Raw genomic sequence first — 16,630 nt, forward strand, 5'->3', positions numbered from 1 at the left:
TTCTAACTGTGATTGGCTGTCTGTTGAGCTGTAGAAACAGTGATCAACGGTTCTACATAGTAGAACCGTGTGATCACAGTTTCTACACAGGGGAGAATGACAGGCATCTTGTTTACACAAGCTGTCTGACTTTCTCCCTTTGCAGCGGCGATCGCAGAGTGACCAGCGGACATCGGGTCCGCCGGTCACACGCGCGGGGGGGTCCGTGACCACGCGGGAGCGCGCCTCCGGCGGCGTGCGCTCGCTCCCTAGACCCTCACAGGCTAGCGACGTAGACCTACGTCACTTTGCCTGTGAGGGGCTGACTGCCGACGTAGATAGTCGTGCGGCAGTCGGCAAGTGGTTAAAGATATACTCTAAATCATACATTCTCTATTTTTTTCCACAAATAGCTGCAAATGTTTTACGTAAGTAGATTCTAATAGCACATTATCATTTTTAATCATAAGAAATGAAAATAACATGTTTTTGTGTGTATATGTATGAAATTTAAACAAAAAAGTTATGTTTATTTTTTTTTTCATTTTACTCTCCGCTTGGGTTGCTTGTACACTGTAAAATACATTTTCAATGTAAGCAATACAGAGGCTGCCATTGCTAATCTTTTTTCTCCTTTAAAATAAAAAAAAAAAAAAAACACCAGTTGCCAGGCTGATAATCATAGCTACTGGTTTAAGCTGGCCATATATGATTTGTTTAGTTCCTCCATCCTCGCAAACGAGGTGAATGTAGGAATCTGCACCAGCGGGACATTGTATTTTTACAGCGGGACTGAGGGCTGTTAGAATTCACTGATCAGCAGCTGCAGCCAGACGGCTGCAATCGCTGATAGACAATAGATTCCCACCTTGTTCTTGCAACAGAAATCGATCTAATAATTGACTTCTGTTGAAATTCGGCTGGTCCCTGCTGAACCAGCTTCATTTCGATCCATCTATGGCCACCATTAATGTTTCCGAATCACTGACCAGGAACAACTGCGATGATTCTTATCTGCAAATTTCTTTGGGTCAGTGGCTAAAGTTGGCTATACACAGCTCAGATGAATGATTCTCTAGCTGTGGCTATGTTATTTTGACAGCCAGTCCTGCCAGCTGTCAAACAAGAACATTTTCAGGGAATTGTGGTATCCTCCATGTTTTTTTTCATAATACATTTTGTTTAGGCTTGCTTGTTCTTACATCATTTCGCAGTTCATTACTCATTTATGCTGAGAATTTTGTCGATGCCGCAGTTGTACACACTGCATAAAACAATCACCAAAGGACCTGTATAAGTAGAGTCAAAAAAATGAATAGATCCAGAGATATAGGCAGCTGATAATATACATGAATGAGGACTTTTCTTGTTAAAATCCAGCTTGATCCCACCCCCTAATACATTGGTTAGGGGTAGCTTTGTTTACCAATAGGAAGGTTTAAGGTAGAGAAGGTGGCAAACCCAAACTTAGTTTTTACCTGTAAATAAGTCTGTAATAAGTAATGAGAGTCTGCTTATAACTTAGGTCTCCGACATACTGTTCCCAACAGCTAGCAGCAAACCAAAGAAGTTTGCAATAAGTACTAGTTTTCTATCTGCTATAAACCTACGTTCATGCATTTAGATAAAATCAGACCATATTTAAGAGGAACAACTTTATACAGTTATTGTAATACTTTGGTTAATACAATTTCCCATACTTGGCTATTAGCGAACTGACTGTTGTTAAAAAGGTGAATATGTATTCACTTTAAATACCCAATCATGAGCCAGCATAGAAGCTTGCCTTTTAAATTTCTCCTGCAGATAACTGTGTATTAAAAGTGAACACAGGTTCATAATATTTACTAACATTTTCTCTTTCCAATGTAGACATATCATTTGGGAAGAGAGCATTTATTTTAATTTGAATGTCGGTTCACACTTGTGCGATGCGGGAACGCTGCGAATATACAGCGTGTTCCCGCATCGCATCTGCACCCCTGGCAGTTCACACTGCCATATGCGATATGCTGGGGGTGTCAATTACAGGTTAACAACACCCCCAGATCAGATCGCATATCGCAGTGCGATCTGAAAGTTCGCACAGAATTGGATCGCACTAGTGTGAACCACCATGCGATCCGATTCTGCTGCGGACCAAAAAAGGGTCCTGTATGTCTTTTAGTGTGATTGCGGTGCAAATTCAGCCGTACAAACTGTATGGCTGAATTTGCACCACACAGAGATCGCATGTAATTTAAGGAGCAGTGCACTACGAATTAAATGATCTCTGTAATCGCACAAATGTGAACCGGCCCTTACTCCTTTATTAAATGAACCCCAATATGTTGACCAGATATCTTTAGGAGCTATTGAATGTACTAGGGGTATCTTTATGATATCATTCAGAGGCCTCCAGACATTTTCCAAACATAATGATCCTACAGAAAAATGTTTTTCATTGATGGCTATTGGGAAAGTGGGCTGTGGTTAGATGGATGGATTGCTTAGTAGATTTCTGAATTATGTGGTGTTAAAATGGATAAACAAGCTGAAAAAAATGTGTTCTATAGGATTTAATTGTAGACTCCTAAGAATTGTGCCTATTGTATTGTTATGCTTCAGAAATGTGTTATAATATGGGACTTCTGATTGCATATTTTATTATATTGTATTTTATGACTTTTATCTACCTGCTAATTGTTTGAGCTAGCCGGGGATTGGCTGCTGATCACATGAAAGGACCCTTTAGGGATTATCTGGATGGATAAAAAAAAACACTTGGATATTTGTTCATACTCTTCCATTTTTGTACAAGTTTTACAGTATTGAATTTAAGGATTTAACTTTTAGAGGTATCCTACAGAATGCGGTTTGTATATGAACAGAGACCATGATTGTTCCTTTCTACATTCTTTATAAAGGGATAGATGTGTGTTTGCTATCACCAGCTGACACCTGACAAATGGCTTATGTTTACCACCATCAAAGCTGATTTTTTTATTTCTTGTGGGGAAATAAATCCAGAAATCTTTGTTCTCTGTTTGAGATTCCTGACCACAAACATGCAGAACAATGTGAACACTTGAGGGAAGTTCCTTTACAGAGATTAATATCATTAAAACATTTAACCCAAAAGGATCAAGAGGATATTAGATAAACTGACAAAAATATTGAGGTGTTTTACGTTGTATGTAAGCAAGCATAAAATACATGTTTTTTTTTTCTTCTTTTAGGTTCTTCCAACTCTTTTTTCCATTATTATGGTTGCTGTGTGAAGGTGAGGTCCTTGTACTAAGAGCAATGTATGGTGAGATCCGAACACCCAATTTTCCAGATTTGTATCCAAGTGATTCAGAGGTGACCTGGAATATAACTGTGCCAGAAGGATTCAGAATCAGGCTGTACTTTATTCACTTTGACCTGGAACCATCTTACCTCTGTGAATATGACTATGCTAAGGTAATAATAACATTGAAAATAATTGCAACATTTTTTTTTAAAGATTTGTATTTTAATTTATATATACAGCATCTCACAAAAGTGAGTACACCCCCATATTTTTGTAAATATTTTATTATATCTTTTCATGTGACAACACTGAAGAAATTACACTTTGCTACAATGTAAAGTAGTGAGTGTACAGCTTGTATAACAGTGTAATTTTGCTGTTCCCTCAAAATAAGTCAACACACAGCCAATAATGTCTAAACCACTGGCAACAAAAGTGAGTACACCCCTAAGTGAAAATGTCTAAATTGGGCCCAAAGTGTCAATATTTTGTGTGGCCACCATCATTTTCCAGCACTGCCTTATTCCAACATGATAACAACCCCAAACATACCTCCAAGACGACAACTGCCTTGCTAAAGAAGGGTAAAGGTGATGCACTGCCCAAGCATGTCTCCAGACCTAAACTCTATTGAGCATCTGTGGGGCATCCTCAAACGGAAGGTGGAGGAGCGCAAGGTCTCTAACATCCACCAGTCCTGTGATGTCGTCACGGGGGGGGGAGTGGAAGAGGACTCCAGTGGCAACATGTGAAGCTCTGGTGAACTCCATGCCCAAGAGGGTTAAGGCAGTGCTGGAAAATAATGGTGGCCACACAAAATATTGACACTTTGGGCCCAATTTGAGCATTTTGACTTAGGGGTGTACTCACTTTTGTTGCCAGTGGTTTAGACATTAATGGCTGTGTGTTGAGTTATTTTGAGGGGACAGCAAATTTACACTGTTATACAAGCTCACTACTTTACATTGTAGCAAAGTGTCATTTCTTCAGTGTTGTCACATGAAAAGATATAACAAAATATTTACAAAAATGTGAGGGGTGTACTCACTTTTGTGAGATACTGTATGTGTGGAAACTAGGGGGCCAATTCTGAGCTATGCTTTGTTATAAAGTGTGTTTTTGTTGTCCTTTATCACAAAGCTTAGATCAGAATGAGCCCTTAGTATATACTGTACATATACTTTAATAGTAGTGGCATAACTATAGTGCCAATATACAACTCACTGATGAATATTGATGGTGTTGCCATGTAATCACTGTGCTCTGCTGTTACTGCTTATTCCTGAAAATAGTGACAATAATGACATATTAATATGCATAATAGCTAATTTGTCTGACCTTGCGTGTCTTTTTTTCAAATTGGAAATGTTTAAATTTCACCAAGTTCTTGGGAAAATTATTTTGCAAAGTGAACCTTCCTTTGCAAATTGAGCAGTCTAATTGCCTTTAGTAAAAGGATCCATACGTTATGGGAGGACTCACAAAAAAAGTTATGTATTAATGCTTTTGAAAGACTGTATTATACACTCACCAGCCACTTTATTAGATACTCCTCTTCAATTACTTAGTAACACAAATTGATAATCAGCCAGTCACATGGCACCAACTCAATCCATTTAGGTCTCTCGATGTGGTGAAGACGACTTGCTGAAGTTCAAATCAAGCATCAAAATGGGGAAGAAAAGCGATTTAAGTCACTTTGAACGTGGCATGGTTGTTGGTGCTAGACGGCTGGTCTGAGTATTTCAAAAACTGCTGATCTACTGGGATTTTCACACTATACTTTTGTTGTTAGATCTCCTTTAGATTTACCTTCAACTATGTAGTGCAAAGGCCTGCCTGATTGCATACAAATTGAAAGCGTTTAGATTTAACCTCATATTATATGGTTTTGGTAAATCTAAAGCAGGCATGTCCAAAGTCCGGCCCGCGGGCCAAATTCGGCCCCCGGGCTGTTTTAATACGGCCCCACAGGTAATTTGGAAAAATACATTGGCATCATTCATGACTTTTTTTGCTGCCATCATTAATCATCATCGGTGGGTTCATATAGCGCTTATATGTGGTTAACCCTTGTGTGACTGATTAGGAAGCACGCATGCTCCGGATTGAGATAAATACATTGTAAAATCTCAGTTAACGTCAGTTGGTCTAAATCAGTTATCAATATATTTGAACACAACATGTATACTTGGTGTTATGTTCCTGTTCATATTTTTTTTAACTTAAAAGTTGACAGACAACCTTTATTACCAATAATATGTAATGTACTTTACAATGTACATATATTTCAGCTTCCTGGATTTTTATTTTCATCTGGCCTTCAGATATGAAAGGCGGAGCGATTTAACACCCGTTTAGATTTGTCATCCATGTGATGAAAGGAAAAGTATGCCGTTTGCAATAAACGTTGCATAAAATAGTTTGTTTGTATTTAATTTTAATGGTCCAAAGAATGTCAGGTAAAATGGTCGGCCCTCACGCATGTTCACTTCATCAAATCTGGCCCTCTTTGAAAAAAGTTTGGACACCCCTGATAAAGGAAAAAATCTAAAGACAATTGCATAGTGTGTATGGCCCATTAGGCAGTTCCGAAGGCAAAAGGGGGTCCAACCCGATACTAGCAAGGTGTAACCAATAAAGTGTCCGGTAAATGTATATGAAATTTTTATTTTGCCCATATTTAAACTTTAATGGTGCCAGATAAGAACTATTGGAAAGATCAGTTTTCTTTGTGTATGAATAATTTAAACCTATGAAATGATATTGATAAGTGTCTGTTTCAGTGTCATTTTCAGTTAATTGCTTTATCCCAAAGTTCATATCAGTGTTTGGCTTCAGGTATATACAACTTTGAGCACTGCCGAGAATGCCAATTATAATCTTGCATGTTCCGATAGTTTGGTTGAGAATCTTATCAATTGTAATAGGCTTCATTCCAAAGTAAGTAAAAGAGAGAAATGTCCTCTGCCCTAGAATAAACACAGCGGCCTCTGGTTGAGTTAATATTTGCTGTTTCCTGTCCTATCTCATCACTCTGGCTGAGGGTTGTGCCTACAGAGGTTGCTGCTAATTAAATGTTTTTCTTGGACCTAGATAATGATGTAAACATTTTCACATGATTGACAGCTGTGTCGTTCTTGCTGTGGGAGATTTTCCTTTCCAGCAACCTGAGGATTAAACAGCATATGGAAGAAAGAATCTAGATGGGGGAGGGTGACACACTCATGAACCATTCAAATACATTTCTCTGATGACTGAGACTTACATTTTAGTATTATTTAATTACCTGAAAATGTGCTGTAATTTCCCAGATGTTTCATTTGACTTATTATTGTACAAATGTATGGTTTTGATCTTGGTATTGTTAGCAATGATTTTGCTTACAAGCAATGTCAGCATATCATACCATGCTCCCTTGTTGTTGGAGTAAGAGACTTTGTGAATTGCTCCCTGCTGATTTGTCACAATACTCTAGACTGCTGTCTGTCTGATTGAAGACTCCTATTGTCAGTTCTCTTTTTATTCCTTTACTCTCACAGCTTGCATAACCCTTGCCCTTAAATCATGAGTTTGACATCAGTAGATCAAGTGGGGCTGTACAATATATGTGAGAACAAGCTCCCAACTCAATATCAGCCCATTCCCTTTGTATTCCTCATCTCTTTGCATGCTCCCTACTGATAGGTCTGTAAATCTTTCTTTTGTTACATTGATGGATTCTACCTTCAGTGGCTGGGCATTTGACTTGCAGAACTTGTGGAATGCCCTTCAGTCTAAGCCAGTTCCTTTCATTTGTGTGAACGGAAAGTGTGAGCCTCACAATGTAATTCCTTCTTGACACCCAAAGCAGATGTTCTTGACCAGTGGTACCTTCTTCCAAATAAATCATATGTAAACATAATTATAAAAAAAAAAAAAAGTAAACATAATTATAGTATATTACAACATAAAAGGTTGTTCAATAAAAATGTACACAACTAAATTATACCGATAATGTACATGTGCATGCCACACCGAGAAGAATTTGGTAAAGATAGACAGTGGTACACAGTACTAGTAAGGTTAAGCAAAATTGATCTATACGCAATTCTTATTTCCAACAGCAGATTACATTGACGTTTTTTTTTTTTTTTTTCATTTAGTTAACAGACATTTTCAGATATCACATCACAGGTGTCATTATTTGCCAAAGTGCCTGTTGGTAGCAAAGGGGGTTCCAAAGATTATATTCAGCAGCAGTGATAAAGGATGAAACATTACCCCAATCTCAGGTGCATCTCTGAATTTCTCGGATCCACTATAACGGGGGTCGGCAAGCCATCGACTGCGTTTGACGTTCAACCACGGGAAAGCCAACAGGTGGATTGTGACCATGGCTTTGCATTCCCCCAGCCTCTGCCACTCTCATGTTCACTTCAGAGCAGAGAGCAGGAGGCAGCATAGTGCTAGATGGAGGGTGGGCCCTAGCGACCAATTACCAGCTTGAAATTATAAAAAAATTAACTTCGGTAGCTCCCACCTTCCACACAGCACTATGCTGTCTCCTGATCTCCTCTCTGCTGTACTGTACACACGCTGATAGGTACGAAGTGCTTCACAGCACTGTGTGTATGTGAGGGGGGATTATGTGAAAGGGACAGAGGACACAAAAGGTGGGGGGGGGGGGTTGTGATGAGAAATTGACAAAGGACACTGCTTAGGGAGTTGGGGAGCAGGGGACACTGCTTTAGGGAGGCAGAGGGGCATTGGACACTCTGTGGGGGGGGCACTGCTATAGGGGGGTATAAGACACTACAGTGAGGGGGGGGAAATTTGAAGGGGGCAGAGGACACTGTTTTGGGGATGGGGTACAAGACACTACTGGGGGGAAAGGGACAGAAGACATTACAGTGGGGAGGAGGATGAGAAAGGGAGCAGAGGACACTTTGGGGGGTATAGGACACTACTGGGGGGAGGGACATTGCTATGGGGGGCAGAGGACACTATAGTGAGGGGGGTGATATGAAGGGGGTAGAGGACACTGTATTGGTGGGTACAGAACACTACTGTGGGGGGAGGAGGGCAGAGGACACTACAGTGGGGGGGTGATGTGAAAGAGACAGAGAACACTGCATGGGGGGCAGAGGACACTACAGCGGGAGAGTGATGGGAAGGGAGGCAGAGGACACTACTGTGACACACTATATGTCCCTCATTCTGTCGTTTTATTGGGAGCTTGATCTTTTTTATTTTTTAAAGGGCGCTGCCTAGTACCCACCCCTGGGGATCTTTGATTTACTCCATGTTGTCCAGGCAGATCTCAACCTCAAAAAGGTTGCCTATCCCTGCACTATAATATTTTTCCAGACTCATCAAATACAATGTTTGGAAACAAACAACAAAGGTGCTAAATCAGTAAGGAGTCACACAAATTTATTATAACAACACTTTCTGACTTATACAGAGGCTCTCGGAGAACAGCTCCAAGGGTAAGTCGGACATCCACTAAGCAGCAACATGGAGTGGGGAATGGATGGCTGAGCCTGATAAAGATATGGCAAGCCACCGGGTAACCATTCAATTGACAGCATGTGTGGAGTACCCTTTTGACAAGTTGTGAGGACTGGTGCTGCAAGAGGGAGTGGGTGGGCATACACGTTTACGGGCACCACCCCTTTGTCCCTTTGTTTAATGTCAGCCCACTAAAGCTCAAACCCAGGCTTTCAAACTGTACTAGTCATCTCATTTTGATCTATTTGGCATCTGTGGATCTCCTGCCACTGTTTTACTGCCACTTCAGCTTCTACCTTTATGGACACATGAACATTACCATTGGTACTCCATTGTGAATGCTTAGAGCATGTGACATTGTTGCAAAAACAATGTTTGTTGTTCTTTATCAAGAGGAAATGACCAGTGACCTTTCATTCAAAAAGATGTAGCCATGTATGATCACCATTAAGCTACAGATGTGCAGGCACTAGGCAGTTGCAAATGATATGCCCTATAGAAGATTTCTTAATATGCCTCAATTTTAGATTGAATGTGCATATGTGGGCCTATGAAAGCGGGAGCAATGTTAGAGATTCCTAAACCTGGCAAATATCAGTGAAAAAAAGAGTGTTTTTGGCTGGACAAATCTAACCCAGATTCTTCACCCAAGAAGGGTTTTTAAGACAACATCTGTAGAAGTCGAAAATTGTGTTTAGTCATACACTGGTTGTCTGACCATAACTAGACAGCTTGGGGAAAATCACCTCATGTCTGTAGATAACTAATGTATATTGTCCACTTGATTACATTGAGCACATACATTGTAACATTGACTATGGTTGAGTTGACTCGCAAATATGAGGTGATGTAAGAGTTCACATGTGTGCATGATGCCTATGCAGTGCAATAAAGACAATAAATGGCCTGTAAGGGGTGATGCTTGGGGTGTGATATAAAACAGCATGTCAAAGCTTTCCAGCTTAGCCAAATATTGAGCCTAATCTTTGTCTGAGAGTTGGAGCATTGCACTATTTTGTCAAGCCCACTGGTGTCAGCAAGTGCTTGTACCATGGGCAAGCATGATTTAACATTTTTAAAGGAACAAGTCTGCTACTATTTATGAACATCCTTCAAAAAATGACACTATTATTGTTGTTTTACAATTAATCATGGTCTTCTATTTGGGCTACCATTTTCAGGAATCGTACCTGATCATTCTGACCCTAGCAACTCCCTTGTCCTGATGCCTCTAGAGTCCGGTTCTGCTAATGCATCACTTATTAAACCATGTACCTCCTAACTGGCTTCTCTGCTCTATCGACACTCACACTATTAAGTCCTACCGGTAAGAGAGACCCAAAGGACCTAGAAAATATGTGCCCGCAAGGTAGACATAAAGAACATCATCACATATAACCATCCATAGAAATCCCATGAAAAGAAAACAACAGTTTCTGAAAATTTTCAAGCATAAATATTATATGCAAGTCAGCATACCAGTGCTGTAGATTTAACTATAATTCTCAAGGCTGGAAACTGTCATTTGTGGGGGTGAAAATCAATGCTGTTAATATGTTGTTTTCCAGTTATACCCAGCAGGCTTTCTTTGATTTGTGGCTCTACCATAGCTGAAAACCACATGTTGTCTATCTGTTTTAGTACTAATTATCAGCAGTGTGTAATGAAAGGGTAGGTATATTACCATGTGCTGTAGGAAATATTGGCTCTAAAGATGATGAACACTAGAAATAAAAATAAAACCACTCACAAGAATTTGTGCCATTCAGTGCACTGCTAAATACAAAAGGTTACATTAGGTATTCAGTTAGCCCTGAAGTTGGGGGTAGGAGATACTGCAGACACTCAGTGCTGGATTATCAGCAGGAAGAAGACCACAGCAAATGGAAAAGAATTTTATGATCCTCCTGGGTGGTATTCTCCTCAGTGTTAGAGAGGTCTCTAGGGGATTCATAGACATTGAATAGTCATCTATTGTGGCTACTTAAACAATCAACTAATGTTTATGGGTACTTTAAAGTATACATGCCAAAAACCTGGGCAATTCATGCTAAGTGCATTCTAAAAATTCAGCAGTCATTTTTCACTGAATATAACAAGTGAAAATGATCATGAGATCCAAAGATATAGAATACTGATTTAATTTCAAATCTTGACTTTTCCTGTGCCCCAATTCCTGGGTCCCCATATTGGTCATAGAGACTAGATATCATATATGGGACCAAAAGTAGTCTTGGATGGCAATAGGGGAGGAGGCATTCGCTTGGTATCCCTATAACAGGAGCTCAGGTTAAATTGTCTCTATTGTACATGTATACATTGATTTCTGGATGTACCTTTGCATTTCCTTTCTATCACCAGACAATACAGAAATCTTTATGAGTATGAATGAAATAATGAACATCCCATTTACTAATAGTGAGGATTGGAACATCATTGTGAGAAAGTTCATGAATACATTAGTCATTTTCAGCTGACATTACTGATCATTGCCGGGATGTGATCAACAGCTAAAGCTTTATCTCAGAGTGTTTACAGCAAATGACAATGACCTAGAGGTTGTCTTCAAGCCAAGAATAGAACGTTGTGATCATATGTACTTTAGAACATTTAACTCTTTATGGTAAATAATAGAACAGCTCATCTTTTACATAGGGATGATGAAAAGCAAATATTTTGCAATACGCTGTACCTTCAATTTACTAGCACTTACTTATTTTGAAGAGCCTAAGTTTGCTCACATAAAAGGATATCACTAGATGAGGCAACATGGGTTGATTTACTAAGGGCAAATTGGCTGTTTTCTTTGCTGGGGCATTTTTTTCACTTTGCAAGGTGATTTTCCCTTAGCTTAGTGAATAAGATGAAGCGCTTACATCATCCAATCGTATGCAAGCAAAATAATGTTTTTTCCTTGGGTATTGAGTATTGACTGGGCAATCTTCACATTTACCACATTCACTAATATTTTCCTTTGCAAAGTTAACAGCCTATTTGCATTTTAGTAAATTACCTCTTAGGGTACTTCCCTACACACAGTATTTTCATAACAGGACACAGGCCATAAAAAATAAACTGAGCAGAATTTAAGCTATTCTCCAATGCATGGGTCAGCAACCAGAACATCGCGGCCAGGTGAATGGTAGATCACAGTCTGGTCTTGCTCATTCGCCATCCCAGAGCATTAAACAGATTGCAATGCAGAAGGACTACTTATAAAGTTGGATCTGTAGTAGGGAGCAAAAACCACATAAGCCAATGCCTCCTCTGTAGTGCTGGCTCCTGACCAATGCGGAGTGATACCAACTGTACTCCACCTCTTATCTTGGCTAGCGGTCTTCAGAGTGGTGCCAGCAGCAGGAAAGAATAGATCTTTAGGTCAGTGTGAAGCAATACACTGGGCATCACGTACTATGGAAAATTTGCATTTCATTTGGAAATCAAGGTCCCAGAGTCTGGAGGAAGAGTGGAGAGACACAAAATCCAAGTTGCATGAGGTCCGAGGTGAAGTTTCCACAGTCAGTGATGATTTGTGGAGCCATGTCATCTGCTGGTGTTGGACCACTGTGTTTTATTAGGTCCAAAGTCAGCGCAGCCCTCTACCAGGAAATTCTAGAGCATGTCATGTTTCCCTCAGCTGACCAGCTTTGTGGAGATGCTGATTTTGATTTTCCAGCAGAACTTGGCACATGCCCACACTGCCATTAGTACTAATATCTGGTTTAATAACCATAGTATCACTGTGCTCGATTGGCCAGCAAATTTGCCTGATCTAAACCCTATAGAGAATCTGTGGGGTGTTGTCAAGTGTAAGATGCGTGAAACCAGACCCAACAATGCAGATGTGCCACTATCAAAGAAACCTGGGCTTCCATAACACCTCAGCAGAGCCACGTGCTTGTCGCCTGCATGCCACCCCACATTGATGCAGTAATTCATGCAAAAGGACCCCCGACCAAGTATTGAGTGCATACTATACTGTGCATGGACATACTTTTCAGTAAGCCAACATTTCTGTACTAAAAATCCTTTTTTTTCATTGGTCTTATGTGATATTAAAAATTTCTGAGATACTGATTTTTGGGTTTTCACTAGCTGTAAACCATGATCATCAAAATTAAAAGAAAGAAATGCTTGCAATATAGTACTCTGTCTGCAAGGCATCTATATAAAATATATGCGTTTAACTTTTTGAATTGAATTACTGAAATAAATTAACTTTTTTATGATATTCTAATTTTATGAGATGCACCTGTATATACTGATTTGGGTTATTTTTTACCAAAGAAATGTAGCAGAATACATTTGGGCCTACATTTATAAAGAAAGATTATTTATTTGAAAAAAAAATAATAAAAAACACAAAAATGTTTTTCCTTTATGTAGCAAAAAAAAAAACAGTGGTGATTAAATACCCATAAAAGAAAGCTCTATCTATCTTAAAAAAATGATCAATAATTGATTTGGGTACAATGTTGCATGATCGAGTAATTGTCATTCAGATTCTGGTGACAGCCCTGAAATCGAACTGCAAATTGGCCTGGACTGTAAGGGAATGAAAATGTCCAGACAAGTGGTTTAGTGTCACATCAGACTCTTATGAAAAGGCAAATAAGCTTTTAGGATAGGATCAATATCCACCTGGTAGAATTACCCCTCAATTAGCAGGTCTCTTCTCATTGCATGTCTGTGAGAGAAAACAAGAATATTAATCCCATTAAACATTTATTAAAACCCAAGTTAACCACTCACATTTAAAATCATCTTGTACATTGCATGTCAGTGGGTAGGTATCAAGTAGGCAACAACTCATCCTAGTCTCACCACCTCCACGCTAGCTTCAACTGTCAGTGTAGTCACCTTCCACACTCTCCCACAATCACCACATTAACCGAGCCCTGCATAGCCATGACCAATGCGTTTCATCATATACCCCATGACAAAGTCAGATATGTTGAAACGCATTGGGCATGGCTATGTGGAGCTCGATTGATGTGGTGATTGTGGGAAAGTGTGGAAGGTGACTATACTGACAGTTGAAGCCAGCGAGGGATGAATTGTTGCCTAAAAGAAAGGAAAAGGAGGCGCAACACCTAGTGCATTACCCGTGGTCACCGTATAAAGCAGAGCTGCTCTGATGAAGGGAGCTTGACTCCCAAAATGCATTAGTGGTCTTATCTACAAGGATATGTTTCATTCCATGTGTGGTGGATTCTTTTAATGCGATTTTACATTCTTCTTGTATGTGAGTATGCATTTGGCATTTTAATAAAATATTTTATACGGTGACCACGGGTAATGCACTAGGTGTTGCGCCTCTTTTTCCTTTCTTTTATGCATCCCAGTTGGAGTTCCCCACCTGAGGACAGCAGCACGTCGGCCTTCCCCTTTGGAGTGAGCGCTTGGCTGAATTGATTGTATGAATTGTTGCCTAACTGATACCTACCCACTGGCATGCAATGTGCAAGATGATTTTAAATGTGAGTAGTTTAAATTAGAAGCTTCTTGTTTTTTTAAACCTGAAAGAAATAAAAGAAAACAGGCATATACTGCAACAAACAATCCATGTAATTCTTAAAGACTGGCACAAGTGTCTCTCATGCGTCCTAAAAGTAGTGCAGCATGCTCCAAATTCATGTACCTGTCTAGAACTTTTACTTGATTTTGGTGCATACTGCGCCATTTTTGGGACGAATGCCAGACACTCATGCAAAATCTGGCTGCGCCAGTTTCTCTAGATACACCAAAAGAGAGTTGGTCCTAATTTGCTCCAATTTCGTAAGATACGAACTGTCAGTATTTTATTTTAAACTTAACGCATTCAACACACCACAATGTAAAAGTGGAACATTTCAAAACTACCTGAATTTGGTGCACTAGTCGCTGTCAGAACCAAAAGTGTGGCAGATGCTTCATTAACTGGACCCCTAAAAGGATTAATGCCCGAGAAGTGGTGCAGAAATGTTATTGAATTCCCCCCAATGAACTGAAGCCACCATTAATCCTTTCACTGACTGAGACATTTTTTGCACTTTTTTGCACACGTTTCCAAAATCATTTTAGGCCTGAATATTAGCCGAAAATCCCAAACAGTATATAGTTTCTGCATGCTGAGACCCTGGAAAAAAACAAACTGGTATTTCCAATTTTTTATGTTACACAATATCAGCACAACAGTTTATCGAGGGCAAATTTTCTGTAAAAATTACACTAAAGTTAATTTTAGAGCAATAAAACCAACTATATTTCACAATTTTTGATAAAATATAAAAGATGAGGTTTCACTGAGTACCCAACAAACCTTAAAATTGAGTGTGCCTGTAAACAACAACCAACTTCGGCACCTAAAATGTTCAATTGGTGATGCTTTAAAAGCTCTTACAGGGCTTTAGTTTCAAGTAAACCCTGAATAATAGCCCCAAAATTATTGATCTCATACCTGCATGCACATTGATAAGTAATGTGTAGTGTAATTGACATTTTCCTTTGTAGGTACACTGACTACTTGGTTTACATTTGTATGTGTTTGTAGGTATGAGGTAAGAGTGGGTAAGGGTTAAAACATTTTAGGGGGTATATAAATGCTTGTGTGTTACTTTAAGTTGTTTTTTTTTTTCACTAAACTTTATTTGTATTACATAGGAACATGACATAGGAAACAAATAGACCTGTATGTGCTAAAATTTTTCTATGAAAGGTTCTGATGTCTTCCCTGTAGTGAAGATCTCACTCCATTAGCTTCTTCCACAGCAACAACAGACGATCCAGTGACAGCTGATCCCAGAAGTGCCATAGCTTACATCTCTTCTGTGCTAGAGGAGATGAGCAAATGGATATTCACTGGCCTTTCTTCTCTCCACTCAGCAACAAATGTGATGCAGGTCCTGAGCCAGCAGGTTGGATTTGGATAACAGAGCCCAGGAAAACTTGTGGGGGGGGGGGGGGCCTGTGGAACAGTTCCCAAATCACTTTCATCTTAAACAGTTGGCCTGCCCTACTTACATGCAACCTCTGATGCCAACGTATGACATACAGCGGCGGCAGCGAATAGCTTAAAGCCGGCTCCGGGAAAATAAAAAAATCCAGGAGGCCGCATTGCAAGGGTTAAATGCTCATTTATTGTAGCAGCAGAGCATTAAACAAAAAATACTTACCTTACTCCTCATTTCAGCAGACTCCCTCCAGCACTGTGATCAGTCCCTGCAACTGCTTTGTAAGCACACTCCAGCCTCTTAAATATAAAATACAGGGTTACTTTGCACGTAGAATCAGCATAATGTTCTTGATACATTCTTCTCTTGGGGTGTCAGGAAAATTTCTTCTTCTAGTGTAGATGAAGCAAAGTTCAGTTTAGGACAAGAGTGATGCATGTTCAGTGATGCCCTGTGACAAAGTCTTGATGATGAAACATGTTGGGTGGAGCTTGATTACATCTTCACATTGCGACTGAGAAGTGCCGTGAAAGCTGCTCAGAACACTGAGGGAGATAGAGGCAGGCTCTGAAAGAGTTTTTATCATTGTGCACAGGTTTTGTGCACCTTTAGTGTGTATTGTCTTTTATTTTTTTATCCTAAATAAACATTTTGAACAGAGAGCACTATTAGTTTTCTATTTATCTTTGGAGAATATATCTGTGCCTACTTTAAAGGGAAGGGGCTACTGTGGAGTGGGGGAGACAAGGTGGTGATATTTAGGGATGATTGAACGGTTCGGGTCGACCATCGGTTCGACCCGAACATTGGGTGTTCGAAATTCGGCCGAATTCCGAACTTTTTGAGGTTAAAGGTCGGAATTCGGTCACCAGAACCGCCCAATATGCAATGGGACAGGAACTGGGCTTTAAAAGCCCGTGATTGGCCCAGAAACATCAGTAAAAGCCAATTG

The 16,630-nt window shown here is 39.8% G+C and overlaps 1 protein-coding gene across 2 annotated transcripts in view; it reads left to right on the plus strand.

Moving 5' to 3' along the window:
- The window catches only part of MASP1 (MBL associated serine protease 1), a 175,087-nt gene that overhangs the window by 19,462 nt on the left and 138,995 nt on the right, over positions 1 to 16,630 (plus strand). For both annotated transcript variants that reach the window (XM_082249634.1, XM_082249635.1), the window contains exon 2: positions 3,198 to 3,423. In XM_082249634.1, the coding sequence (XP_082105760.1) occupies positions 3,198 to 3,423 (226 nt within the window). The remainder of the gene's footprint in view (positions 1 to 3,197; positions 3,424 to 16,630) is intronic.

This window comes from Pelophylax lessonae (genome assembly GCF_965119305.1).
Source record: "Pelophylax lessonae genome assembly, chromosome: 3".
Taxonomy (NCBI): domain Eukaryota; kingdom Metazoa; phylum Chordata; class Amphibia; order Anura; family Ranidae; genus Pelophylax; species Pelophylax lessonae.